The 13,396-nt window shown below is 42.3% G+C and overlaps 1 protein-coding gene across 3 annotated transcripts in view; it reads right to left on the reverse strand.

Annotated features, from left to right (window-relative positions):
* The window catches only part of scube1 (signal peptide, CUB domain, EGF-like 1), a 127,893-nt gene that overhangs the window by 109,162 nt on the left and 5,335 nt on the right, over window positions 1–13,396 (reverse strand). For 2 of the 3 annotated variants that reach the window (XM_034673203.1, XM_034673202.1), the window contains exons 1-2: window positions 10,860–11,071; window positions 7,126–7,248 (exon numbers count right to left, since the gene is read on the reverse strand). In XM_034673203.1, coding sequence (XP_034529094.1) covers window positions 7,126–7,248; window positions 10,860–10,947 — 211 coding nt within the window. In that variant the 5' untranslated portion in view covers window positions 10,948–11,071. Of the gene's footprint in view, window positions 1–7,125; window positions 7,249–10,859; window positions 11,072–13,396 lie in introns of those variants that run through there. The other variant, XM_034673201.1, reaches the window with a different exon arrangement.

The following is a 13,396-nucleotide window of genomic DNA, read 5'->3' on the forward strand; positions in this document are numbered from 1 at the left end:
GCCATAAGTCATGCACCCCATATATGGCAGCTGTAGCCCTCAAGCAGGCAGCCCCTTTTCTGCATGTCACTCCCCACACTTTCTCCTGTTTCCTGCTCTCTGCACTGTCCTATCCTCTATTAATACAGGCATATTTCATCAGTTTGCCAGCTAATGATTTAGCCATTTAGCATGTTTAGTTTTGATAACTAAACATTTGCAGACTCCTCTCTGAAAACAGTCACTTCTGGCTCCAAAACCCCAACATAAAATCAACGTAAATGCTGAACTCTTAGCTTAAAGAAGTCCATCAACAAATCAGTGGAAGCATCACGGAGGCTTCATCCATCATGTATACAGTCTGTGGATGTGATCCAGCTGAGTCCTGCAGAACTTGCAGGCTCCCAGCTGAACAATGTACTTTACAAGCTACTAATTTGTAGTGCTGAGGTGTAGTCGAGGCTGAGAGCACAGGTCATCTCCCTTGGTCACAGAGGCTTGAATCCCAGCCGTTACAAAAGCAAAACAGCCAGCCAGAGTTTGAAGTGTGGAGCCACACAGGCTACACCCCTCCAGCCTCCAAACTGCCCGATAATCAAGTATTCATCAGAACGACCCACGAAAAGGAAAGTTTAAAATATCTACTTTCAGCTTTTTCACAACTTTAAATGCTCAGACGTGAGGTAAGTAAATCTGGTTTTCAGCCTGAGCAGCACGTTTACTGTCGCTCTTGTTTTCTGAGTGAAAAGTTTAAACACTCTATGTTGGTGCTTTCTTTGGCAGCTTCTTCAGAGCTCAGCCGTCACAGTGAATTGTTCCTGCATCGAGTCCAAATAAATGGCAAACATAAATCTGCATCACTCTGAACTGTTAGGAACTTTACTTTGGAGGAATCTGAAAGAGGGGTGTTTTAATTGTTCAAAGTTTTTGAGAAGTGGACACAAGGTCAGAGTCTAATGTGTCCCCATCAAGGTTAAGCCCTGATCTTTATCTGAGGCTTGTTTATTGAGTATTTGCCAATACAGATGGAAACAGCTGCAGGTTACAAGGTTTGACTTTTAAACAGAGGGACATTCAACAAACTCCTCGCTTATTTCAATGAGAACACTTTGTTGAAGAAGTTAAAGTTGAAGTCAAGCCCGGCCCATAGAACATCAGCCATGCTCTAAATGCCAGCCCCTATCAGCTGATCCATTGGTAAATAGTTCGATTGACGTCCTGCCTTCTCTCCCTCTTCTTCTTCAAACTTCTTCACATCCTTCCTTCTCTCCAGATCCTCCTTTCTGCTGTGTCTGATTTTACCCTTGTCATATGTATTGTCACTGATGCTTGCTCTGTTCTTGCTGTTGCTGCTCTCCCTGCCTTGGTTGTCCATGTCTGGAAAGAGGGGAGGTGTGCTCTGCCCGCCTTAGGCTTTTGCATTCTACATAAACATGTGGCAATCACTGAATCGAGGATTCTCCTCCTCCTCTCCTCATCCATGTTGTCTTTATGGTTCTCTGAAAACCTCTGACCTGTAGACTCCAGGCCTGGCTCTGCTCATCATGACGGTTTGTTGTTGTAGTTAAGTGAAATACGATCTGGTGATAACACAGAATGTTTTATTCTGAAAAATAACCGGATGTTTTCATTTTGTTTTGGTGCCTGACTTCCTGTCCTGCTCCATCTGCTCTGTTGAGATTGATGATTGATACGTCCGGCATCCGACAAAAATAGAAGTCTTGTGTATCTGATCTGGAGGGCTCCGATCTGCCGGATCAGAGATGCAGCCGTAACGCAAAGGAGCAGATCCAGTGGAAGTTAACACATTGACTAGAATAGAAACCTAACAGATCCAGTGCTGTGATGGATTGGAGACGGATTTGTCTGGATATATTGGATCTGAAATAAAAGTTTTGATAAGGTTTATATATTCAGAGTTATGGAGGGACTTTTTAGCCTACATATCATTTTTTTTTGCTGCACCTTTTTGTTTAGTCACCGTGCTCATGCTGCCAAACATAACAGATATTTTAAAATACTAAACTGAATCCAAAGATAGAGAGAATAAGAGGGGGATGAAGAGAGGTTTGAATGCACGCAGGTGCTCTGTATGATAAGATGAAATCAGAGATAACAGCGAGGATGTATTTGTGGCTCTCATGAGGACTGCGGAGAAAAACTGTGATGACAAACTCTGCTTTATCGAACATCTCATCATCAACGCGGCATGTTCTGCTCCAGCGTTGAGTGAGTCTTTGCTGATATGAAGCTGCTAATAAAGAGGAAGACCTGAGGGAGCGAGCAAGCACAGGCGCTCTGCTGCTTCCAGGTGCTTCCAGGAATAGCCAAGCCGCTAATGGCGCTGGCCGGCAAAGTGGCCCGTAATGCCTGTTGATGGAAAACACAGCCGGCCAATTACAGAGCTCATATCTAATCACAGGGGTCAGAAGTCAACTCGCATCCACCATTCATCTTCATTTGGCTGTTGCCTCATCACTGGAGGGGGAGTTCGATAGATCTCGGCGTACAGTCAGATGTTGGATGTAGAGAAGTGATGTAATAAAGTTGACATTCATGCTCAATTGAAGCAGAGAACAGCTCCCACACACACACACACACACACACACACACACACACACACACACACACACACACACACACACACACACACACACACACACACACACACACACACACACACACACACACACACACACACACACACACACACACACAGATTATCCTGCTGGCCTCGGTGAAGTGATGTCATAAAAAGAAGCTGGAAGGACGAATCTGCGGCACGGCAGCTTTACGGGATCATGTTCCTGAAAATGTTCTTTTGTCTCCCCTCAGAGGATAGAGGAGCAGACTGTGTGTGTGTGCGTGTGCGTGTGTGTGTGTGTGTGTGTGTGTGTGTGTGTGTGTGTGTGTGTGTGTGTGTGCATGCGCGTGCGTGCGTGCGTATGGCGCGTGCGCGTGCGTGCGTGTATGCTTGCATGCGTGCATGCGTGTGTGTGTGAGTCCAGTGTGTGTGTGAGTCCAGTGTAATCCGTCATACACAGTCAAGACATCAAAGCTGCAAAACTACAGAATCAATAACTTGAGACATCTGAAGGGTCCATCAAAAAGTGCTGATTTACTAAAAACTGTTGTGTATCTGAAGAATGAGGTGTGCTGGCTTCATGAAACTTTTGGCTCATTTCTCTCTGATAATAAAAATGAGAAAGAATTTGAATTTGATGAATAACTTCTCTTAAAACTACTTACACTGTCTTTGTGCAAACAGTGTCATCTTATCAAACATACACTTAATCATGAATGCCTCTGTTGTGAGGTTTAACAAATGTGGTGATGGAAAGTGATGTCAAACTGTATGACTGAATCATTTACAACACTCAACTGAAGCTCACGATCTATGTGTTCACACTGTATGAGCTAAATTAGGACTGAGATATGACGATTTAAATAAAGTTTCCTTTGAAAACACCATCAAAAAGAAGTTGAAGGAGGCGCCCGTGGCCTGGCGATCTAAGCACGCAATCCATATACAGAGGCTATAGTCCTCGTTGCAGAGGTTGGAGGTTCAAGGGCCTGGTCCCGAGGTTGCAGGTCCCGGGCGTCGACCATTTGCTGCATGTCCTCCCTCACTCTCTGCTCCCCACATTTTCTGTCCCTCTTCAGCTGTCCTTTCCATTAAAAGGTGAAAATGCCCAAAAATACATACATTAAAAAAAGTACCTCATCACCTTATCACCTCTCTGATGTGTGAGCTGAAGCTGAAATGTCGAAGCTTTGTAAAAGTTGAATTTCTGGTGCTGGATTGCATTAGATTGCACAGGTGGTTGTAAAGGTAAGGCTGATCTGTGCATATCTATGTGAATTCTAACTCTTTACATCATGTATGCTTCAAATTTATCCGACTGATCAGCTGATCATCTCATGCTGCCCTGCACGCTGCAAAGAAAACAACCGACTTTTAATTTGGAGATATTTATTTTTAGCACTGGACTGCATTATTATAATCATTGTTTTAACAACATTTAATTGCCTTATTTATTTCTTGTATTTATTTGATATTTTTAACTGATTTTAATTTTGCTTTCTATCCTTACTTATTTTATTTATTTTAATGTATTGATTTTATCTAATTTTCAAGTCTTTTTTAAGATTATGTATTTTATTATTTTAGCTTTTTCTGTTGTTTTCTGTCTCTCTGTCCTTTATTGAAGCACTTTGGGCTGCATGCTTGGATGTATGAAAGGAACATTAGAAATAAAGATGAGTTGAGCCTGACTGAAAACTCTAATTCAGCCTAAATCAGCAGCTCCTCATGCACCAGTTGGATATAATAAGGTGCCGATTTGGGGATCACCTGATAAGCCATCAAACAAAACTGAACCGCTTTAATTTTTGCATCACAAGTGTCACAACATCACCTAACAGCAAAGGAAGACTGGTGGAGAGCACGCCACGATCTACTTATCAATCATTGGTTATGAACTTCTTCATAGTCTGCAAATCACTGCATCTTCAAGTGATCTTAACAAGTCGTATTTGTCTGTAAATTAAAGACTTGAAAGTTGTAAGAAATGTTGCATGCAATAAAAGAAAAATGTTCATACCTATCAAACACAGACCTGTGAAAAGTTTGACCCCTTGGTGTACCTGGACTTTGCCGGGTACTGAGACTTCTTACAAGCTGTCCTGTCCTCTCCAAACTCTTAATAACAACTAACACACATGAGACATGGCGCACTACCCACTTGCATGCTTTCGAGGGAGTTATATGACGCTCACTTGTCTTTTCTTCGCCGGAGAGTATCCCCAATGTCATGCAAACTCACAAGACTCTGCAGTGTTGGAAAAACAAGAAAAATCTGAGTAAAAAGAAGACGACTGGGAGGTTGACCTGACTCCAAAGGGGGACAAAAAACTGGATAATGCAGAAGTTCTTTGTTTGCATGACACTAAAGTACTTTTTTAATAACTGCATGTTGTAAAAATCAGCGTTATAAACTTATAAACCCTCGTGCAGTACGATGGAGTGAGCTCATCATCATTTGCCTCCTCACTGCTCATTTTTTATTCTCTTATCCGAGTGCATACCATCACCCTGCACATTAACCCTATGGAATTCAAACCCAGAACTCTGGTGCCAAGCATATCACATCTCATAACACAGCGCTATCTTATTTTGTGTGCGTGATAACACGTGTGTGTGTGTGTGTGTGTGTGTGTGTGTGTGTGTGTGTGTGTGTGTGTGTGTGTGTGTGTGTGTGTGTGTGTGTGTGTGTGTGTGTGTGTGTGTGTTACGGTACACGCAGCTGAACAAACAGAGGAGTGTGAATTATTCCTGATTAAAGGAGAAAATCCACTAAAGCAGAGAGAGCTCAGATCAGGAGCAGAGAACATAACTCAGTGTTACATGTCATAAACGTAGAGACTGTTCGCACTCATCCACGGACAGATTTGAGGAAAAGCATTCTGGGAATTGTAGGAAAAACAGCCTGATTGCAACCAAAATACGACCACAGATTTTATAACATCATAGAGTTTTCAGACATGTGAGAGAAGTGTTTATCATTTATAACACAGAGGCAATCTGTCTTGTTAGGAGCAGTGGAGCGTGCGGCACATTGCAAGAGATTAGCGGATTACATTGTTCATGTGTGTGTGTGTGTGTGTGTGTGTGTGTGTGTGTGTGTGTGTGTGTTTGCACACAATAACAGAAAAAAGGGGGTGGAGGTTGGAGGGGGTAAATGTGTGCAGCTGACGGAGCTCCAGCTGTGGTGTGCTTTGAGGCAGAAGTGAGTGGAGGTGTGAACGCACAGCCAGGTGCAGCCCCCGTCTCACCCCAACACCCTCACTCAGTCCACTTCCTCCCCGTTAATTAGGAGGACCTATGGGGGGAGGATGGGGAGGGGGTGTGTTGATGTGGGGGTTGTGAAACAGCTGTCTGATCAGCGTTTAAGACACAGGACGAGTTCTTGTGCACAGATTCAGTCTAGATTCTATAAGGTGGACTAACATCGCACCTTTGATAACATCGTCTCGACAGCTCAGGACAAACTTTGGCTCAACCTCAGCCCTCCATTGAACTTATTACCAAATCTGCAACCTTTAACTAGACAGGTCTCTTACTGAGGGAGCTGGAGTTGAAGATGTTTCATCAGTGAGTTAATGTGTGGAAAGAGTGTGACGTCAGCAGCCATTATGGGGACTTTTGGTTTCACTTTTGCACAACATGAGGATGTAAAGGTGCATCATTGATCCTATATGCAGTCGCATTGCACACTGAAATAACTGGACTGTCACCCATAAACCTTTTTTTGTACTGCTCCTTTTTAACATTTTGAAAGCTATTTTTTTCTGAAATATATGTCTTTGCAGCAGCATAATACACATGTTTTATAATCTTTACAATAAAAATTCACCACATAGAAAGTTTGATCAACACTGCCTTCGACCCACAAGAGAGACTCAGATTAAGGCTTTGTAGGGTAATTAGAGTTAAGGACAAATTCCACCAGATCCATGCCCGGTCCGTCACAGCACCGGATCTGATAGGTTTCTATTCTAGTCAATGTGTTAACTTCCACTGGATCCGCTCCGTTGCGTTCCGGCTGTGTCTCTGATCCGGCAGGTCAGAGCCCTCCGGATCAGATAGACAATACTTCTATTTTTGCTGGATGCCGGAGCACGACGCATCAATCTCAACAGAGCAGATGGAGCAGGACAGGAAGTCAGGCACCAAAACAAAATGAAAACATCATTAATAACAACATTAATTTTCAGAATTAGTCTAATTTCTGATTTTTTTCACAATGCAAAAACGAGGGCAGTGGACACAACGGTGGACTCTCTGCTCTAAAGGAAGAAACCTTCTGGAAGACTAAACTTGAAGACAGAAAGGTTGGTCTCTTTCAGGCTGTAACCTGCTTCTGCATAAGTCCCTTATCCAAGATGTTTCTCACTTTAATGTTGCAGTAAAAACTCAAGTTCTACTTAAGATTGGTTTTACATTTACATGAGAGCCTTAACAGATAAACCACAGTCAGCCTGCTCTTCTTCTTGCATCATTAAACATCCAGTCGATGCATCGTCTTACTTAATGAGGCGGGATAGGTAGAGTAAATAAAACAGAGTCTGATGAAGGTCACTCACCCTCGCACTGCTTGCCATCTCCTTTGTAGCCCGGCTTGCAGATGCAGTTGTAGGACTTGGGCGTGTTCTGGCAGAGAGCGTCGATGTGGCAGTCGTCTGAACCCTCGGCGCACTCGTCTGCATCTGCACAGACATCACAGATCAATACACAATTACACCTGAGCCCCACTGGATTCAATGTGACCTGATGTTTGGAGCTTTTTCAAATACTCTTAGCAGCTTCACTGATCTCAGTCCTCTTTATTTACAACGATCTCTGGCCTTCTTATCGTACATCAATCAATCAAGCTTTATTTATGAAGCACCTTTCACACAAATCATGGTGATCATAACCGAAAGGATAAGATCGCGGATACAAGCGGCTGAAATGATTTTTCTGCGAAGGGTGTCTGGGCTCAGCCTTAGAGATAGGGTCAGGAGCTCGGACATCCGGAGGGAGCTCGGAGTAGAGCCGCTGCTCCTCCGCGTCGAAAGGAGTCAGCTGAGGTGGTTCAGGCATCTGATAAGGATGCCTCCCGGACGCCTCCCTTTAGAGGTGTTCCTTTCAAAAGTACAAAAACAGCTCGGCCCAACTTTACGTCAACTCTTTACTGAGGTGCTGTTGGAAGAAGTCAGTGCAAAATTGGAGTAAAAAGACTCAGAAGTTTGTGACATGCAGCCCTTCAGGATAATGTAAGGATATTTTCAGGAGTGCAGCACATGTGTGAAGACCTTTAATGGATCCTATTTCCAAGAGGAGCTTTGTAAAGTCTAACACTGGGGTCGTGTTCAATCAACAGACAATTAAGATATACTCTCTCCTTTTCAAGATGATGTTGTCTCATTGATGATCTGCTTGGTAGCATTGCACCCAGCCTGCAGAGGACCCTTTGAGCAGTGTGAAGCTAACTGCTAACTGGCTACAAAGAGACTAAAACTCAAAACTGACCCGCTGAGTTTCAGATGGTTTTGTGGTGTAATTGATGAGAGACGAGAACAGAAATACAAGCAACAAGGTAGGTAACGTCTAGACTTTGATGCTGGCTTGATGCACTGGTATAAATCAAGCTGCTATGAGTTGCAGTGAGGGAAACATAATCAGACAAGTGCAGCACTCCTGATAATCTCCCCACATTGTCCAGAAGGAGGAATGTGTGAATAGAGACAGACGAATCTGTACTGAATCTGCTCCTCCTAAATGTCCGACGTAGTTGATGTTGAAAAGAGTATTAGGCTATGTGTTATGTTTTCTACTGTTGTGTATTTGTGATGTGTAAATATCTTTGGAAATGCTGGAGTGACATAAGCACAGAAAACAGACACAATTGCACTTTCTCCTCCTTCCTTTTGCACGCGCTACCCAAAACACCTGACCAAAACCAAAGTGGGTGTTTTGAGCTGTTTCCAACTCCAACAATCTGTCACTGTGAGGTTCTTATTACTTCCTGAGTGTCCTAAAATGATCTAGAAAGCGTCTTTAAATATCTTCAGCCTTTTCAAAACATGCACTCCTGAAAGTTTCTGCAAAATTTCAGGACATCCTGCCCCCAGAATTTTGCAAAGTTGCTCCAAACATGATGTAAAAAGTACGCTATGATCGTCCCTGTGCAGCATTTACAAGATATCAAAGAATGCAGGCACAGAAGAGTCTGACACTACGGCTGCAGTTTTGTTATTATATTAAAGCTAAATGTGATTGAACAGATTCACAGTGTCAATAGACGAATAGAGAATATCAGACAGGTGAGATGATCCAAACATCAACATACTCCCACCACCTCTCCCTGACTTCTCGTGGAGATGCTACCATAGGTCTGGCAGGAAAAAGTTCACATAAAGTTGGGTGAAAAGTTTGACATTGTGCAGCAGACCCTGAAATATCAGGACATTTTTTAGGAGTTTGGTGCATGTGTGAATACAGCTTTAGACTCTAGTTTTAGTTGTTCTTAACATGTGGTTTAGCTGCAACATTTAAAGTTCCTGTAAGTAGTTTTTTGGCGAAATGCATGCACAAAATTTGCAGAAAAGTTGAAGATAATGAGACAGAAGGCTGGAAAATCTGTTGCCTATGTGTTCTGCTGCATTTAAATATGTTCAGTGTCACAAATAATATTTAAAGAGTTCATGCATATGAGCCTCATACAGCTTTATTTAACCAGATTAGCTTTTTTAAAAGCCACCAAACAGACGGACCTCGCCAAATGTTTGGAATTAATCTCAAACCGTTAAAGGAAGCTCTAAAGTCAAGGTCTGCACCCGGACAGCATGCAGAGAACAGCCACTCTAACAGCTCCTCTATTGATCAGGGTATTGATAGAAGAGCTGGTCACACCTGGACCTAAACCCCAGGGCAGAGGGCCAGCTCATTACACAAAAACACAGAGAGAGAGAGAGAGAGAGAGAGAGAGAGAGAGAGAGAGAGAGAGAGAGAGAGAGACCCAAAGACAGACAGTTGGTCTCTCCTGTTTTCTAACATTTGCAGCCTTCAGCAGACCTTTACATCACCACAGAGCTGCCCGTCCTCTGCCTTCATCACAGTATAAATAGCGCGCGTGGGTGTGTGTGTGTGTGTGTGTGTGTGTGTGTGTGTGTGTGTGTGTGTGTGTGTGTGTGTGTGTGTGTGTGTGTGTGTGTGTGTGTGTGTGTGTCAGGCATCCCGGCGGGAAGCTGCCTGTGGTTCAGCCCCTGCTCTCTGCCTGGCCCTCCGCCCGGCTCAGCCCCATAAAGCCAATAAATAAACGATAAAAGGGAATTTACAACAAATATTTTTCCTGTTAAAAAAAGTCTGAGTGTGTTTTATTGAAGCTGATGCGAAAACAGAGATGGAGAAGCAACAAGTCAGAGTGTTGAGCAGCTGCAGGACTCGAGTGTTTCTGTGTAGATGCTCTTATTTTCTAACAAAGCCTCCTCCTCTCTGGAGGCTCACTGTCTCAATATTGACTCCTCGCCCTCTCTCAGGAGGCTGAACAATGCGCTGCTGCTGCTGCACGGTCGATATTGGGTCCCTGCTGCCAGCCTGTTCCTCCTGGGACTCTGACGGTCCTCCTGCCGCCACCACCACCCCCTTCAATCTACATTTACGCACAGCCTCCACCTCCCTCCGCCTCCTCCTCCAGCTGCGGACAGGCCACCAAACCCCGAGACAAGGTGCTCTGTGGCGGCTCCCGCTCCTTCAACCACCCTCTCCGAATCATTAGCAGCATTTTCCAGAGGGGTGAGAAATTAAAACAGGCAGCTCTCTCACTCCAGAATCAAAGCAAATGAGCGCTTAACCCCGAGATCAAGCTGCGGTTTCCGACTGAAATTGACCTTTTAAGCGCAGGAAGCAGAAGTTGCAGTGAAGTCTGAGAGGCTGGAGATCAGTTTGTGCATCACAAATAGCTTTTAAAGGGAAATACTATGCAAACACAAATACTTCCAAATGAATAGATCATCAATATTGTACGAAATTTGACTTTTTTTTTAATGCAATTGAGTGCATTTTGCTTTTTTTCTCATTGCTCTCTGCGTAAAAAGCCTGAATATACACTTGTTATAATATCACAGGAGCTTGCAGCGTGAGTTTCAGGTGGACAAACTCTACTAAGTGCTGTTTTAAAATATGAAATGACTAATTTTGAATGCTCCCGGCACTTTCCTACATCGTCCCTCCTCAGAGCCGGTGACTCTGGAGCCAACAAAAAGTGCATTTACCGACTGACAACGAATCCTAAGACAGACGGACAGACAGATAGAGAGGAAAGGGGAGCTCTTACCTGCGAGTCCGACATCCCCCATCACCCTGCAAGTATTTATGAGGAGGATAAACAAACAAACGTCCCGGGAAAAACAAGCGCTCCCCATGCTGACAGACGGTGTGAGGATTCAGCAGGGCTTTTCTGGGGGTTTGGACTGTACGTGTGTGTGTGTGTGTGTGTGAGTGAGGAAGTGTGTGTGTGTATGTGTGTGATAGGAGAGGAGGTGGACTGGCAGGCAGGCAGGCAGGCAGAGAGAGAGAGGGAGAGAGAGAGGGAGAGAGAGAGAGAGAGAGAGAGAGAGAGAGAGAGAGAAGCCCCCTGATTGGCTTGTTTGTGCCGGTAGAGGAGAGAGAGAGAGAGAGAGAGAGAGAGAGAGAGAGAGAGAGAGAGAGAGAGAGAGAGAGAGAGAGAGAGAGAGAGAGAGAGAGAGAGAGAGAGGTGAAGAGAGTATTGAATGAAGGAGAAGCAAAACCTCATGATGGAGACACTCAGAGAAAACTAAAAATGATCAATGCTTCATTTTGAATCCAATATGCCAAAAAATTTGCGGGACATTTGGCGTTTAAAAAATTTGCAACACAATTTGTATCCCAACATATTTAAAGTCTCTCAGATCTCTGCTTTTGTGTTTAATTTAATCTTATTATTACATCAAGCCTACTCGTATTTAAATTTACACTCATATTTAAGAGTATATAGTGTAAAATATTCTATATTGATCTTACTTTGCATTAAAAGTCTACCTCACCATGCCATGTCAGTGAAGGTGTCTTAATTGTTTAACAGAGAGTCTTAAAGTCTTCTTCCCTTAGCTCTTCATTCCTCTGTCACTGCCACCTGCTGCAGGGTCGTGAAGGGAACACTTTATCTGACATGATTCAGATGTTTGATGATTCAGGTTACAGGAGAAGAAGAATCAGTGCTACATGTGTGTTACCCAGTGACTGTTGACCATCTTAGTGTCAGAGGTCATCATTTGGAGCCACTGCAGATGTTCAGATTTAGAGCGGCTGACTCTGAAGGTATCATCCTGGATCCCTAAAAGATCACACTTTTCACAATAGTGGATTCCATCTTATGAAAGGACAGTCTGCCTGAGATGAGAGGTCATCCTGTAAGGGTATTGACCATCATCCCGTTTGGATGATTTAAAAAGAAAAAACATATTAAGAGGTGAAGGTTTTTTCTCTGGTAACATAAATATCACAAGAGTGTAAAGAAGTTATCTGACTCAGTTTTCTCCATCAGGACAAGTACAAGCAGTCCAAGTTTAAGTGGTTTGAGGAGTGAAGAAATGCTGACACCTTGTGGTTTAACATCATACTCTACTTTGCATTTTGAGGAAAAGGGGAAACTTGGATTATAAATTTATCAGAAGAGGGAAAGTTTTCATTTTTAAGCTTTTTGAGGAAAATGGCAGAGAGCTTTCTCCTCTGAGAAGGTCAAACACAAAGTGTTATATAAAAAAAACAAACATTAATCTCCTTTCCCAAACTTTAGATGACAAACATGTATTCTTCTTCATTATTCCTTAACCTAATACTATTCTATATATAAGAATGAATAAATTCCTTACCTACAACCTATATGATCATATAACAGTTCATCTTTACTTTAATATATAATCTAGGAAAAAAAATACGTCTAAATCAGTGAACTAGATATGCAGGCAGTTTGATTGATTGAACTTTTTAAAACTGAACTATTGTTTGTGAATTTAAGTTTTACAACATAAAAAAACAAAGAAAATGTTACTTTGCAGCGGATATTCACGGTCTGGCATCTGTGTTTTTGTTCATGTTAGTCTGAGGTCTTAGAAATCCTTGGATAATATAAGTTCTTAATTTTTAAGTGATGTATTTTCCCAATTTTTTGCCTCCTAACTTTAGTATAAACATAATTAAAAATATATTAATTGGTGTGACAAATATTTTATAAAGAAGAGGAGCCACTGAAAAAAGTGTTTGGAGGGCAGGAGAGAAACACATTTTTTTAATTTAAGGTATTTTTTTAATTTATTCAGATATTAAAGTCAGAATTCTGAGAAAAAAGTATTCACTTTAATGTCAGGAATAAAATACAAATTACACTTTAAGAACTTGTTTTTGCTTGTTCCCCCACAATAACTCTGACCTTTTTTCTTGGAAATTAAAGAAAAACAAGTACAACTTGAAAAAAAAAAATAGATTCTAACCCACCCTTTTAAAAAGGCCCTGAAAAAATTCACAAATTCTAAATGACAATATACACAAACCTGTAGAGTAGTATCAGTTCCTGTCTTTAGAGAGTCTATATGGAAAGGTCATTTTCCCAAATTTGATTTTTTATCATATTAGCTTTTAGTTGTTACAAGATACTCTGTACTGTTGGCATTTTAAAGTTTTAAAGTTATAAACAGGGCAACACACCAAACTGGCTGGCTGCAGTATAGGTCAAAAACTCCTTCTCCCCCATTCATTTGAATGGGGCTGCAGTCAAACTTTAAAAAATAAATACACGTCGTACTAATGTTTCTCACATCCGTGTGCTGTGGTGATATGTAGTTATTATTTGAC

This window comes from Notolabrus celidotus, chromosome 21 (assembly GCF_009762535.1).
Source record: "Notolabrus celidotus isolate fNotCel1 chromosome 21, fNotCel1.pri, whole genome shotgun sequence".
NCBI lineage: Eukaryota > Metazoa > Chordata > Actinopteri > Labriformes > Labridae > Notolabrus > Notolabrus celidotus.